At 34.2% G+C, this 14401-nt stretch overlaps 1 protein-coding gene across 1 annotated transcript; it reads left to right on the forward strand.

Annotated features, from left to right (window-relative positions):
• The first annotated feature begins 512 nt into the window (after positions 1-512).
• Positions 513-1955, forward strand: LOC129873264 (uncharacterized). Its single transcript, XM_055948325.1, has 3 exons — positions 513-824; positions 900-1808; positions 1893-1955. Exons 1-3 carry the CDS (start codon positions 513-515, stop codon positions 1953-1955), a joined length of 1284 nt encoding a protein of 427 aa, XP_055804300.1.
• Positions 1956-14401: the final 12446 nt, after the last annotated feature.

A 14401-nucleotide genomic window follows, 5' to 3' on the forward strand; every position in this document is an offset into this window, starting at 1 on the left:
GAATGTAAAGTCTTTATTTTTAAACTTGGAATGATTTTTGAAAATGCTAAACAATTTAGAAAGGCTTTGGCAAATTATGCAGTACAAAATAATTATCAGATTAAGTTAAGGCCTAATGAAACTCATAGAGTGAGGGATAAATGTAAATTCAAAGAAAAATACAAATGGTTGTGTTATGGTGCAACTGATAAAGATTCTGGTAACTTTTTGATCAAGAACTACCATCCTATACATAAGTGTTCTCCATCAAATAAGAACAAAATGTGTACAAGTAAATTCCTAGCAAACAAATTCAGGGATGAAATAACTAAACAATCATTCATAAAGATTTGGGAAATACAAGAATTGTGCAGGGAGAAGTTAGGATTGTATGTGGGTAGGACCATCTATTACAAGGCAAAGCTAATGATTCTTAGAGAACACATGGGTGACTGGAATATGGAATTTGCAATATTATGTGATTATGCTGAGGTTATAAAACAGACCAATCCTAGTAGTACTGTTTTTTAAGAATGGATGGAGAAACTGCACTAGGAAAGAATTTGTTTGTGTACTTCTATGTGTGCTTGGAGGCATTGAAAAGGGGGTGGAAGGAAGGATATAGAAGAATAATAGGATTTGATGAATGTTTCTTAAAGGGTTCTTGCAAGGGTGAACTTTTAGTAGCAGTTGGCAAGAATAAAAACAATCAAATGTTTCCTATAGCCTGGGCAGTTGTAGATAAGGAAACTAAGCATAGTTGGAGTTTCTTTATAAATTACTTGAAAGAGGACCTGCAGTTGGGTACTGGACAGGGTCTTACTGTGATGGCAGATATGCAAAAGGTAATTACATATTACATTTGCTAAAGCTGTCAGATTATCTATTAAGTATTGAATTGCATTTTGTTTTCTTTGCAGGGTTTTCATGCAGCAGTTACTGAACTGCTACCAAATACTGAAGTTAGAATGTGTTCTAGACATATTTGGTCTAATTGGAATCAAACCTGGAAAGAAGAGGAAAGGAAAAAACAATTTTGGAGATGTTCAAAGTCAAGTTTTGAAGTGAAGTTCAAGGATGAGCTTCATAAAATGAGCAAACTTGGTAAGGATATTTGTGCTTATTTATTGCATTATCCAAAGGTGTCATGGGTTAAGGCATTCTTTCAAGAGCATTCCAAATGTGATGTAGTTAAAAATAATATGTGTGAGACCTTTAACTCATGGATCATATCATGTAGACACAAATCTATAATAACCATGTTGGAGGAAATTAGGAGAAAGATAATGACAAGAACTGTGGACATGATCAAGTTTGCCAACACCTGGATATCTGATATTGCACCTATGGCTAGACTTATCTTAGAGGAGAATAAGGACAAGTCTAGGACATGCAAGGTGCTTTGGAATGCTGATGTTGGGTTTGAGATTGGAGAAGGGGAGTACAAGCATATAGTTAACTTGGCTGATAGAGTTTGTAATTGTAGAACTTGGCAACTGAGAGGCATTCCATGCCAACATACTATTGTTGCTTTGTGCCACATAGAACAGGAGCCTGAACCTCTTGTGGAGCATTGGTATAAGAAGGATACCTTCTTAAAGGCTTATAGTTATTTCATCCAACCAATTCCAAATATGAAGATGTGGCCTGAAACTAACAATCCAAGGATTGAACCTCCTGAACCTAAACCAATGCCTGACAGACCTTCAAGAAATAGAAGAAAGGGAAAAGATGAACCTAGAAAGAAGTATGGAAAAATTTCTAAACAAGGGGTGAAACAGACTTGTTCCATGTGTAAACAACAAGGTCATAACAAGAGATATTGCAAGGTAACATAATTTATACTTGCTTGTGTCTTTTTTAATCACTCGTTGAATTTTTAATGAACATATATTTTGTGGTTAAATATTCAGGTTGCTGCTCAAACTTCAGAAGCAGCTACCCATAACTCACAATTTACTGGTCAAAGCTCATAAGGAAGTAGTCAACCTCAACCAAAAAACTTCAGTCAACTTGAACCAACAACATTCAGCCAACCTGCATCAACTACATCAAGCAAGCATGCTTCTTCAACAACAGTTTGTGCTGATACAAGTCAAATACCTCAGAGGAGAAAAGAGACTGTTGGATAAAAGAAAGGAGTAGCAGCAATTGGAGAAGACTATGCAGGAGGGGGGACAAAAAAGTCATCATATGGTGGATTAAGTAATGTTGGATTTGGCATATTCACAAGTGCAAGTGGAACCCAAATACTCAATGTATGTTGTTTTGTCCTTTGGTTACATACTAATCTTCAGTAGTGCAGCATACTTACTAATTTTGATTTCTCTTTTTCTGTAAAAACAGCCAGGGACTTCAAGTCAAAGGATTCTGCCAACAAGTTCAAATTTTAAGGATGCAAGTTCAACAGGCATAGACCTTGGTTTTAAGCCCAGAGGCTTGAGATGGAAAAATAGAGATAATGTCACTACCAACCAGTTGCAGAAATGGCAAACAAAAAGAAGTAACAGCAGCTTGAAGTTTTGAATACTAACTACGGATTGTTTAATAGCTTAACATAAATTTGTGGATTGTGTAATGTATTCAGTATTGAGGATTGTGTAACCTTGTTAAACCAGTCCACTGATCTTCGTATTTAGCATTATGCTAACTTTAAGTTCATTGTTGATTATATTTTTGTAGTTGCACTGTGATATTGTTAAATATTTTTGATATTAAATTTGTGAAGTCTCTATTTTTGTTGTTGATATTAACCAGTCCACTAAATTTGAGTTACATTGTGCAGAGATTTTGAACTTTTAATAAGTGAAATATGTATTCACATCAACAAGATGTGAATTGTGAATTGTATACAATAATAACATCAAAATACATACAAATGTGGCCTAGCTAAAAATTAACAGCAACAACAACAACATGAAGATTATTTCTTCACACCAACAATAATAGCTCCCTTACATTAACTTTACAGCAACTTTACAACAACAACAACATCAAAATAATACTGCAAAACATAAGCAATTTTATAGCAGATTCTTGAACAAAACATAATGTTACTTTAAGGCAAAAAACACAACACATTTTAACAATTAGGCTTCAATCTCCATATTCCAAACACTACCAACCTAGCAGCGATCACACCAATAATAAATATATTTCTTGCTCGATTTATTTTTTCATCAAAAGCCTTGACTTTCTTCAACAAACTCCAGATCACCTTATTTGCTTGAGGAGGGTGTCGATCTTCATACCAATAAAAAAATCACAGCCACCCATTTTCTACAAAATTAATTAGAAAAAAATTAAAAACCCACAATTAACAGAAAATACTTATTCCTCTTTTATTGTACTTACAGGAAATAAATGGAGCTTTAAGATTTACATTGAATAAAAGTTGCAATATATGAGTAAAAATATCAACATAAAGAATTACTTTACATTTGAAAGTTTACAAGTAAAAAATCTATGACCTGAATTTAGTTGAGTCCAAGAAGTCTTTAATAGTGCTTCATTACCACATTTACAATATCAACATTCATCCAAAGAGGCCATGGAAGAGTTGGAGAAGCTCGACATGGAAGTGTAGGAGAAGAGTGAGAGAAAAACAAAGAAGAAGAGAGAAAAATAAAGAACAAGAGAGAAGTGATTTTTGACCTAAATCAGAGAAACAATCTAAGAAATTAGGGCAAAAATGAAGAAGAAGATGCATAAATATATAGATAAGAGGGATATGACCGTTATAGGCCAAGTCTGACGCCACATCATCTGAAAAAATAGCTTCTACGCGCCTCTAGTAAGTGCAAAACACGCGAGGGTCCAGCTGATTAAAAAGTGTCAAAATGACACAATAGACCCTTACATTAGGTGTCTAAAATGAACATATCTTGGTTTAGGTGTCTAAGTGAAAGTGGACGCCAACTTTAAGGGGCCAGCGATGGGTTTGGCCTTTCTTCACATGAGTAAATGTCAAATCAAATTCAATTATAATCAATTATTTTCTCAATTTAATTTATATATATTGACACGGTGACGAGAAGTTAAGATGTCTAAATGTGCAGTTCATAATGCGGTTAACCATATATGTTCAGCTTCTTCTTTAGTAAGTTTATCTACTATCAAGATCACATATTCAACGTGCAATTTATTTTGCTTTTTCATCTAGTATCTGTATTGGGATCTCTTCAAATTTGCACATCGAGTACCTGTTTTGGGAGGCAGCACTTTCAATAGATTTCTTCTATTCCTATCACAGCCCCGACCCATCGTTACTGACCCCACTCTAACTCTTCGGTGGGAAAACTATTCTAAACAGTCTAATTATAATAATCGCACGTATACACAACTTACAGAAACAGAAGCAGGTTTAAACCAAAGATAAATGTTAAGTCCCCATAAACTCAGAAACTAACTAGTTATAAACTCAAAATGTGTGGAAGTGAATACACCCTAAGAACTGAAAGTCATCATACCAAAATTCTAAAAAACAAGTCTAAAATGGAGTACAACTCTAAATAGAAACCGTAACAAATAACCATTGTTTGAACATCTAAGTCCTGGAAAAGAAAAGGACTAGAAATAACGATAGAGTCTACGGCAGCCTGAAGAAACAGATCACCCTTGAACTCGAAAACACAATCACTCCTCTAGATGAGGTTTCTCTGCAGCCCGCTGAATATGTCCTGTACTCAATAAAAAGGTAGAGCAAGAGTAGTATTAGTACATAGAAACAATGGTGTACTGGTAGGATCACGTAATTAGCTAGTAAGTGGATCATAGACAAGTAAATTCAACATAATAGGCATATACATATACAGAATAAGTCAACTAATCTCAAGTTCAACCATATTCAGCAATATCACAACTCAATGCCTTCCACATGCTATAACTTCACGCAAGGGTTCTCTCAAGGGACCTACAAATAATTAACTTTGTGTCAGAACATGACACCCTATCTCAATATGTGTCAAAATATGACACCCAATCCAATTAGGTGTTGAAAATGACACCCAATCCAATTCTGTGTTTGAACGTGACACCTGATCCAAGCATACCGCAATCACAAATACATTCAGTATTTATAATTTTTATATCACCAAGAACAATTTCATCACAAAAATAGGCCAATAACTGATTATTTTACATATAATCTAACATGTTTCCCTATTCATATACATACATGCATGTCATGAAGCAATTTAACAAATATATAAAACACATACAAGAAATCAGACCATCACCTACCTTAAATTCAAACCTCAACAACCTTACAATGCAAGAACCTTTTCTTTCCGGGTTTGTTCTTCTTGTTCTTGGTCTAGAAAATAGCAAATACATATAAAGGATCAACTCAATGGCCTAACTAATAGAAATATAACACAATTTCACATCCTAAACCAACCCATGATCCTAACCCCATCCTAGGGCTATTTTCCACACAGGTTTTCAATTCAAAACCTCACCCAATGATTACTAACCATACTTTATAGGTTTTAGGAATTACTAATCCTATGACTATTGGCAAAAATCCCTCTCTAGCGGGATAGGCGGAGACAGAGAGTTTGTAAAGAGTCTCCAAGTCTGTCACACTCCGGGAGGGTACTCTAGACGTGACTAGCACTCAAAAACCATTACTGACTCCCAATCGAATCACTTGACCTGATCACACATCCGTTCATTCATTCAATCAACAAAAAATTAAAATAAAGAGATAATTAGGTGGACAATTCTAATCAACAATCTAACTCAAGGAAGAAAGGCCATGGACCAACAAATCGAACTCCAATCTATGTCATTAAAATAGTCTGACAAGAATAATTCAAGAAAATAAATACTCAATCAACCTATAACTATATAGTCTATGAAGCCTCTATCACTATTATCTAATTGGTGCCAATGACAGGTTCATGGCTACCTCAAATCAGAATGAAAAGACTAAAATCAACGTAAGAATAACATAAGAGGTAACCTCCGAATGTATGGGGATGACTCACTAATAAGCTGAGGGTGAATAGATCCTTAACGGTGCATCTGTTGATGATCTCTTAAACATGTTTCTACATCATGAAATGATGAAGGTCCAAATGGACGTCCGTATGTGGAATGTACGAATATGTAATATGGTAAAATAAAACATGCATAAGGTAGAATAACATCAGCTCAAGTAACTCAATCACGTGTAAGGAACTTAATCGGGATATCATAAGTCTAAAGCAAGAGTAAGGTTTAGACAAAGACCAATTATATACAATCTAATCCAATCATTAGAGTACTATCAAGACCAATTTGGATCAACTCTAAAAATACTCATTTTGACTCAGAGGACTCAATTCGATAGATATGCAAATTAGAATTTAGCAATGTCTTTCAGATCAACTCAATCATCTATAATCTCAATCAAACCAATCACATCATGCATAATCCATTGAATTTGGGAGTTTCTCCAACAGACAATCATCACCTATGAAATAGTGATGTACAATGAAGCAGTGTCGTTGCCACACCCGTCCAATACTTTGTTAGGGTAAGGGACGAATCACTATCATTGAATCCACAATCTATCAAAATCTATCATTTTGGGACTTAAGAGGTTTAACCTCCATCCTACGCTACTACGTAGTTCATGGGATTCGAGTAGCGATTATACTCTTACTCAATTCAGTGCTCAATACTCCTTCTAAGACTCAATATGCTCATATCTATCAGGTAAGATATTCAAATCATCTCATATGATCTCATTGAATCCTTTTTCAACTCATTCGTTCTATCAAATCAATCCTTTCAATCAATTAATTTCTTAATCATTCTCAAATCATTTAGTTATAAGGGATTTTATACAATCATTTATGACAACATCCAATATTATCAATTCGTCAACACAATCAATACTATCATCATGCTCACATTCCAATCACAATCATGCATTCACAATTCAAGGCTTTAGACTAAATCCTTAATCATGATGCTCTTTCAAATCAATTCAATCAAATCCACTCATTTAAATTAAATACACAACTTTTTTAAATCTCTTTAAAAACATGCAATCTCGACTGAAAATAATGCATAGAGAAATCAGGATCACAACACAGTTATAATCTTAAAGACTCTTTCCAATTCAACTCGGGCTCGGCTCATGCTCAAATCATCAAATTCTTTCAGTAAAATATATATATTCAAAATAATAAAAAAAACTTTCAAAGACTCCTTAGACTCAACTCATGTGAAAAACTCAAACTCTTATAAAATCATTGCTCAAAATCAAATATAATCTTCAATTAGGGTTCATGTGAATGAAGATATGAACATGCATACAAATAAAATATTCAACCTATGAACAACATCAATACGTATTTAAATAAGTACAAGAATTCCAAAAGACAATAAATAACTCAAGAATTCAATTCAGAAAACTTGAAAACTCCAACTCAACTCAACTCGAATCAATAAAGATAAAGGGGCACGTGGACGAACTCAGTCCAACGTTGTATTAGCCTTACATACCTTAAAATCTCTAAAAATTTTGATGAAAAATCTTAACTTGAAGAAGAACAATCAAGAGACCCTTTCTTGAAATTCTTGGATTTGTTTTCTTGGAAACCCTATGGTTAGGATTTAAGATTTCTCTTAGAGATTCATAAATGTATGAAGAAGTTTGGTTTGGAAAGCTTGAAATCTATGAAGAAGGACTTACCTTGTTGAAGAATCTTGAAAAAGAACCCTAACTTGATGTTTTTTTGAAAATTCTTGAGCGTTAATGTTTAGGAGTGAATGAGAGAGTTTTTAATGAGGAAAAACTGATTTCTACTCATTTAGGGACATTAAAATAACTCTCCAAAGGGTTATAGGAACTAAATACCCTTAAAAAATAAAAAAAGCGTCGTTCGGCTTAGACAGTGGAGTCTGTATCCTCTTCGCTTCGCAGAGCCATCGCAGATTTCTACCGGGATAGAACGTCTCTAATATAATGGTCATAACTTTTTATTCCTTACTCCAAATGAGGAAAACTTGATGGTGTTGGAAAAAGGACTCAAAGACCTTTAATTTTATAGGTCCTGGACCACCTAAGTCTTAATATTATGAGATTTATGATCATTGGAAGTTGATCCTTATATAGACTCATACGAAAACTTAGCCGATAAAAATTCTTTGGGTTAGGCTTGGTGTTAGGGATCCCTTTTGACCCTAAACCACATCTAATACACTTTAAATACTTATGAATTAATCCTAACTCATATATACAATTATAAGTCATTTAGTTCGTGTTTATATGTATATGAAGAATAGTTCGTGTCTTGGCAAAACAATTTAGGGTGTTACATTATGTCCTCCTTGGGATCATTCATCCTCGAATAAATATCAACTAGAGCTGAACTCGAGGCATGAATAACAATCGAGACTCAATCAAATCAACCAATCAACCAAATCAAGCAATCTGGACAATCATCTATTCAGACTCAAGAATAGGCAAATTAGTTCAAGTCAAGAGTAAGGACATTACCTTCAACATTCTCATCATTAGGTACAAATAGAATATCAAAACTCTATCAATCGAATCATTCAAAAATCTAGATCATCAATTGTCGAACTCAAGAAAGAAGACATCAACTCGAATCAAGAATAGGAATTTACTTTCAACATCATCATTGATGGCATAAATAGAAGTGGATATTTGGTCTTCATATCATCCTCATAGGACTGACTATCCTTTAGTTTAGCACTATCAATGGCAACTACCAAAAATAGAGATCCCAAGCACTCATTCAATCATAGAGACATGAAGCACCAGACGAATGACGACTAACTTAGAAGGTAACTCCAATTCATGAGTGACATTTCCAATCCTCTTCACACTTTGGTAAGGCCAATATATCAGTGCCCAATCTTCCCCTTCTTTCCAAGCTTTATAACACCCTTCACGTACATCTAATAATTCACCCAAAAGTCATCAATAGCCTACTACCATCACTCTCATAGTAACAACCACACACTCAAGCCTATTACTCTAACCACCTCAACCACATCTAAAAATTTTCATGCCTACTTTAATCTCCATATTCCAAACACTACCAACCTAGCAGCGATCACACCAATAATAAATATATTTCTTGCTCGATTTATTTTTTCATCAAAAGCCTTGACTTTCTTCAACAAACTCCAGATCACCTTATTTGCTTGAGGAGGGTGTCGATCTTCATACCAATAAAAAAATCACAGCCACCCATTTTCTACAAAATTAATTAGAAAAAAATTAAAAACCCACAATTAACAGAAAATACTTATTCCTCTTTTATTGTACTTACAGGAAATAAATGGAGCTTTAAGATTTACATTGAATAAAAGTTGCAATATATGAGTAAAAATATCAACATAAAGAATTACTTTACATTTGAAAGTTTACAAGTAAAAAATCTATGACCTGAATTTAGTTGAGTCCAAGAAGTCTTTAATAGTGCTTCATTACCACATTTACAATATCAACATTCATCCAAAGAGGCCATGGAAGAGTTGGAGAAGCTCGACATGGAAGTGTAGGAGAAGAGTGAGAGAAAAACAAAGAAGAAGAGAGAAAAATAAAGAACAAGAGAGAAGTGATTTTTGACCTAAATCAGAGAAACAATCTAAGAAATTAGGGCAAAAATGAAGAAGAAGATGCATAAATATATAGATAAGAGGGATATGACCGTTATAGGCCAAGTCTGACGCCACATCATCTGAAAAAATAGCTTCTACGCGCCTCTAGTAAGTGCAAAACACGCGAGGGTCCAGCTGATTAAAAAGTGTCAAAATGACACAATAGACCCTTACATTAGGTGTCTAAAATGAACATATCTTGGTTTAGGTGTCTAAGTGAAAGTGGACGCCAACTTTAAGGGGCCAGCGATGGGTTTGGCCTTTCTTCACATGAGTAAATGTCAAATCAAATTCAATTATAATCAATTATTTTCTCAATTTAATTTATATATATTGACACGGTGACGAGAAGTTAAGATGTCTAAATGTGCAGTTCATAATGCGGTTAACCATATATGTTCAGCTTCTTCTTTAGTAAGTTTATCTACTATCAAGATCACATATTCAACGTGCAATTTATTTTGCTTTTTCATCTAGTATCTGTATTGGGATCTCTTCAAATTTGCACATCGAGTACCTGTTTTGGGAGGCAGCACTTTCAATAGATTTCTTCTATTCCTATCACAGCCCCGACCCATCGTTACTGACCCCACTCTAACTCTTCGGTGGGAAAACTATTCTAAACAGTCTAATTATAATAATCGCACGTATACACAACTTACAGAAACAGAAGCAGGTTTAAACCAAAGATAAATGTTAAGTCCCCATAAACTCAGAAACTAACTAGTTATAAACTCAAAATGTGTGGAAGTGAATACACCCTAAGAACTGAAAGTCATCATACCAAAATTCTAAAAAACAAGTCTAAAATGGAGTACAACTCTAAATAGAAACCGTAACAAATAACCATTGTTTGAACATCTAAGTCCTGGAAAAGAAAAGGACTAGAAATAACGATAGAGTCTACGGCAGCCTGAAGAAACAGATCACCCTTGAACTCGAAAACACAATCACTCCTCTAGATGAGGTTTCTCTGCAGCCCGCTGAATATGTCCTGTACTCAATAAAAAGGTAGAGCAAGAGTAGTATTAGTACATAGAAACAATGGTGTACTGGTAGGATCACGTAATTAGCTAGTAAGTGGATCATAGACAAGTAAATTCAACATAATAGGCATATACATATACAGAATAAGTCAACTAATCTCAAGTTCAACCATATTCAGCAATATCACAACTCAATGCCTTCCACATGCTATAACTTCACGCAAGGGTTCTCTCAAGGGACCTACAAATAATTAACTTTGTGTCAGAACATGACACCCTATCTCAATATGTGTCAAAATATGACACCCAATCCAATTAGGTGTTGAAAATGACACCCAATCCAATTCTGTGTTTGAACGTGACACCTGATCCAAGCATACCGCAATCACAAATACATTCAGTATTTATAATTTTTATATCACCAAGAACAATTTCATCACAAAAATAGGCCAATAACTGATTATTTTACATATAATCTAACATGTTTCCCTATTCATATACATACATGCATGTCATGAAGCAATTTAACAAATATATAAAACACATACAAGAAATCAGACCATCACCTACCTTAAATTCAAACCTCAACAACCTTACAATGCAAGAACCTTTTCTTTCCGGGTTTGTTCTTCTTGTTCTTGGTCTAGAAAATAGCAAATACATATAAAGGATCAACTCAATGGCCTAACTAATAGAAATATAACACAATTTCACATCCTAAACCAACCCATGATCCTAACCCCATCCTAGGGCTATTTTCCACACAGGTTTTCAATTCAAAACCTCACCCAATGATTACTAACCATACTTTATAGGTTTTAGGAATTACTAATCCTATGACTATTGGCAAAAATCCCTCTCTAGCGGGATAGGCGGAGACAGAGAGTTTGTAAAGAGTCTCCAAGTCTGTCACACTCCGGGAGGGTACTCTAGACGTGACTAGCACTCAAAAACCATTACTGACTCCCAATCGAATCACTTGACCTGATCACACATCCGTTCATTCATTCAATCAACAAAAAATTAAAATAAAGAGATAATTAGGTGGACAATTCTAATCAACAATCTAACTCAAGGAAGAAAGGCCATGGACCAACAAATCGAACTCCAATCTATGTCATTAAAATAGTCTGACAAGAATAATTCAAGAAAATAAATACTCAATCAACCTATAACTATATAGTCTATGAAGCCTCTATCACTATTATCTAATTGGTGCCAATGACAGGTTCATGGCTACCTCAAATCAGAATGAAAAGACTAAAATCAACGTAAGAATAACATAAGAGGTAACCTCCGAATGTATGGGGATGACTCACTAATAAGCTGAGGGTGAATAGATCCTTAACGGTGCATCTGTTGATGATCTCTTAAACATGTTTCTACATCATGAAATGATGAAGGTCCAAATGGACGTCCGTATGTGGAATGTACGAATATGTAATATGGTAAAATAAAACATGCATAAGGTAGAATAACATCAGCTCAAGTAACTCAATCACGTGTAAGGAACTTAATCGGGATATCATAAGTCTAAAGCAAGAGTAAGGTTTAGACAAAGACCAATTATATACAATCTAATCCAATCATTAGAGTACTATCAAGACCAATTTGGATCAACTCTAAAAATACTCATTTTGACTCAGAGGACTCAATTCGATAGATATGCAAATTAGAATTTAGCAATGTCTTTCAGATCAACTCAATCATCTATAATCTCAATCAAACCAATCACATCATGCATAATCCATTGAATTTGGGAGTTTCTCCAACAGACAATCATCACCTATGAAATAGTGATGTACAATGAAGCAGTGTCGTTGCCACACCCGTCCAATACTTTGTTAGGGTAAGGGACGAATCACTATCATTGAATCCACAATCTATCAAAATCTATCATTTTGGGACTTAAGAGGTTTAACCTCCATCCTACGCTACTACGTAGTTCATGGGATTCGAGTAGCGATTATACTCTTACTCAATTCAGTGCTCAATACTCCTTCTAAGACTCAATATGCTCATATCTATCAGGTAAGATATTCAAATCATCTCATATGATCTCATTGAATCCTTTTTCAACTCATTCGTTCTATCAAATCAATCCTTTCAATCAATTAATTTCTTAATCATTCTCAAATCATTTAGTTATAAGGGATTTTATACAATCATTTATGACAACATCCAATATTATCAATTCGTCAACACAATCAATACTATCATCATGCTCACATTCCAATCACAATCATGCATTCACAATTCAAGGCTTTAGACTAAATCCTTAATCATGATGCTCTTTCAAATCAATTCAATCAAATCCACTCATTTAAATTAAATACACAACTTTTTTAAATCTCTTTAAAAACATGCAATCTCGACTGAAAATAATGCATAGAGAAATCAGGATCACAACACAGTTATAATCTTAAAGACTCTTTCCAATTCAACTCGGGCTCGGCTCATGCTCAAATCATCAAATTCTTTCAGTAAAATATATATATTCAAAATAATAAAAAAAACTTTCAAAGACTCCTTAGACTCAACTCATGTGAAAAACTCAAACTCTTATAAAATCATTGCTCAAAATCAAATATAATCTTCAATTAGGGTTCATGTGAATGAAGATATGAACATGCATACAAATAAAATATTCAACCTATGAACAACATCAATACGTATTTAAATAAGTACAAGAATTCCAAAAGACAATAAATAACTCAAGAATTCAATTCAGAAAACTTGAAAACTCCAACTCAACTCAACTCGAATCAATAAAGATAAAGGGGCACGTGGACGAACTCAGTCCAACGTTGTATTAGCCTTACATACCTTAAAATCTCTAAAAATTTTGATGAAAAATCTTAACTTGAAGAAGAACAATCAAGAGACCCTTTCTTGAAATTCTTGGATTTGTTTTCTTGGAAACCCTATGGTTAGGATTTAAGATTTCTCTTAGAGATTCATAAATGTATGAAGAAGTTTGGTTTGGAAAGCTTGAAATCTATGAAGAAGGACTTACCTTGTTGAAGAATCTTGAAAAAGAACCCTAACTTGATGTTTTTTTGAAAATTCTTGAGCGTTAATGTTTAGGAGTGAATGAGAGAGTTTTTAATGAGGAAAAACTGATTTCTACTCATTTAGGGACATTAAAATAACTCTCCAAAGGGTTATAGGAACTAAATACCCTTAAAAAATAAAAAAAGCGTCGTTCGGCTTAGACAGTGGAGTCTGTATCCTCTTCGCTTCGCAGAGCCATCGCAGATTTCTACCGGGATAGAACGTCTCTAATATAATGGTCATAACTTTTTATTCCTTACTCCAAATGAGGAAAACTTGATGGTGTTGGAAAAAGGACTCAAAGACCTTTAATTTTATAGGTCCTGGACCACCTAAGTCTTAATATTATGAGATTTATGATCATTGGAAGTTGATCCTTATATAGACTCATACGAAAACTTAGCCGATAAAAATTCTTTGGGTTAGGCTTGGTGTTAGGGATCCCTTTTGACCCTAAACCACATCTAATACACTTTAAATACTTATGAATTAATCCTAACTCATATATACAATTATAAGTCATTTAGTTCGTGTTTATATGTATATGAAGAATAGTTCGTGTCTTGGCAAAACAATTTAGGGTGTTACATTATGTCCTCCTTGGGATCATTCATCCTCGAATAAATATCAACTAGAGCTGAACTCGAGGCATGAATAACAATCGAGACTCAATCAAATCAACCAATCAACCAAATCAAGCAATCTGGACAATCATCTATTCAGACTCAAGAATAGGCAAATTAGTTCAAGTCAAG

Source organism: Solanum dulcamara, chromosome 2 (assembly GCF_947179165.1).
Source record: "Solanum dulcamara chromosome 2, daSolDulc1.2, whole genome shotgun sequence".
Classification (NCBI taxonomy): domain Eukaryota; kingdom Viridiplantae; phylum Streptophyta; class Magnoliopsida; order Solanales; family Solanaceae; genus Solanum; species Solanum dulcamara.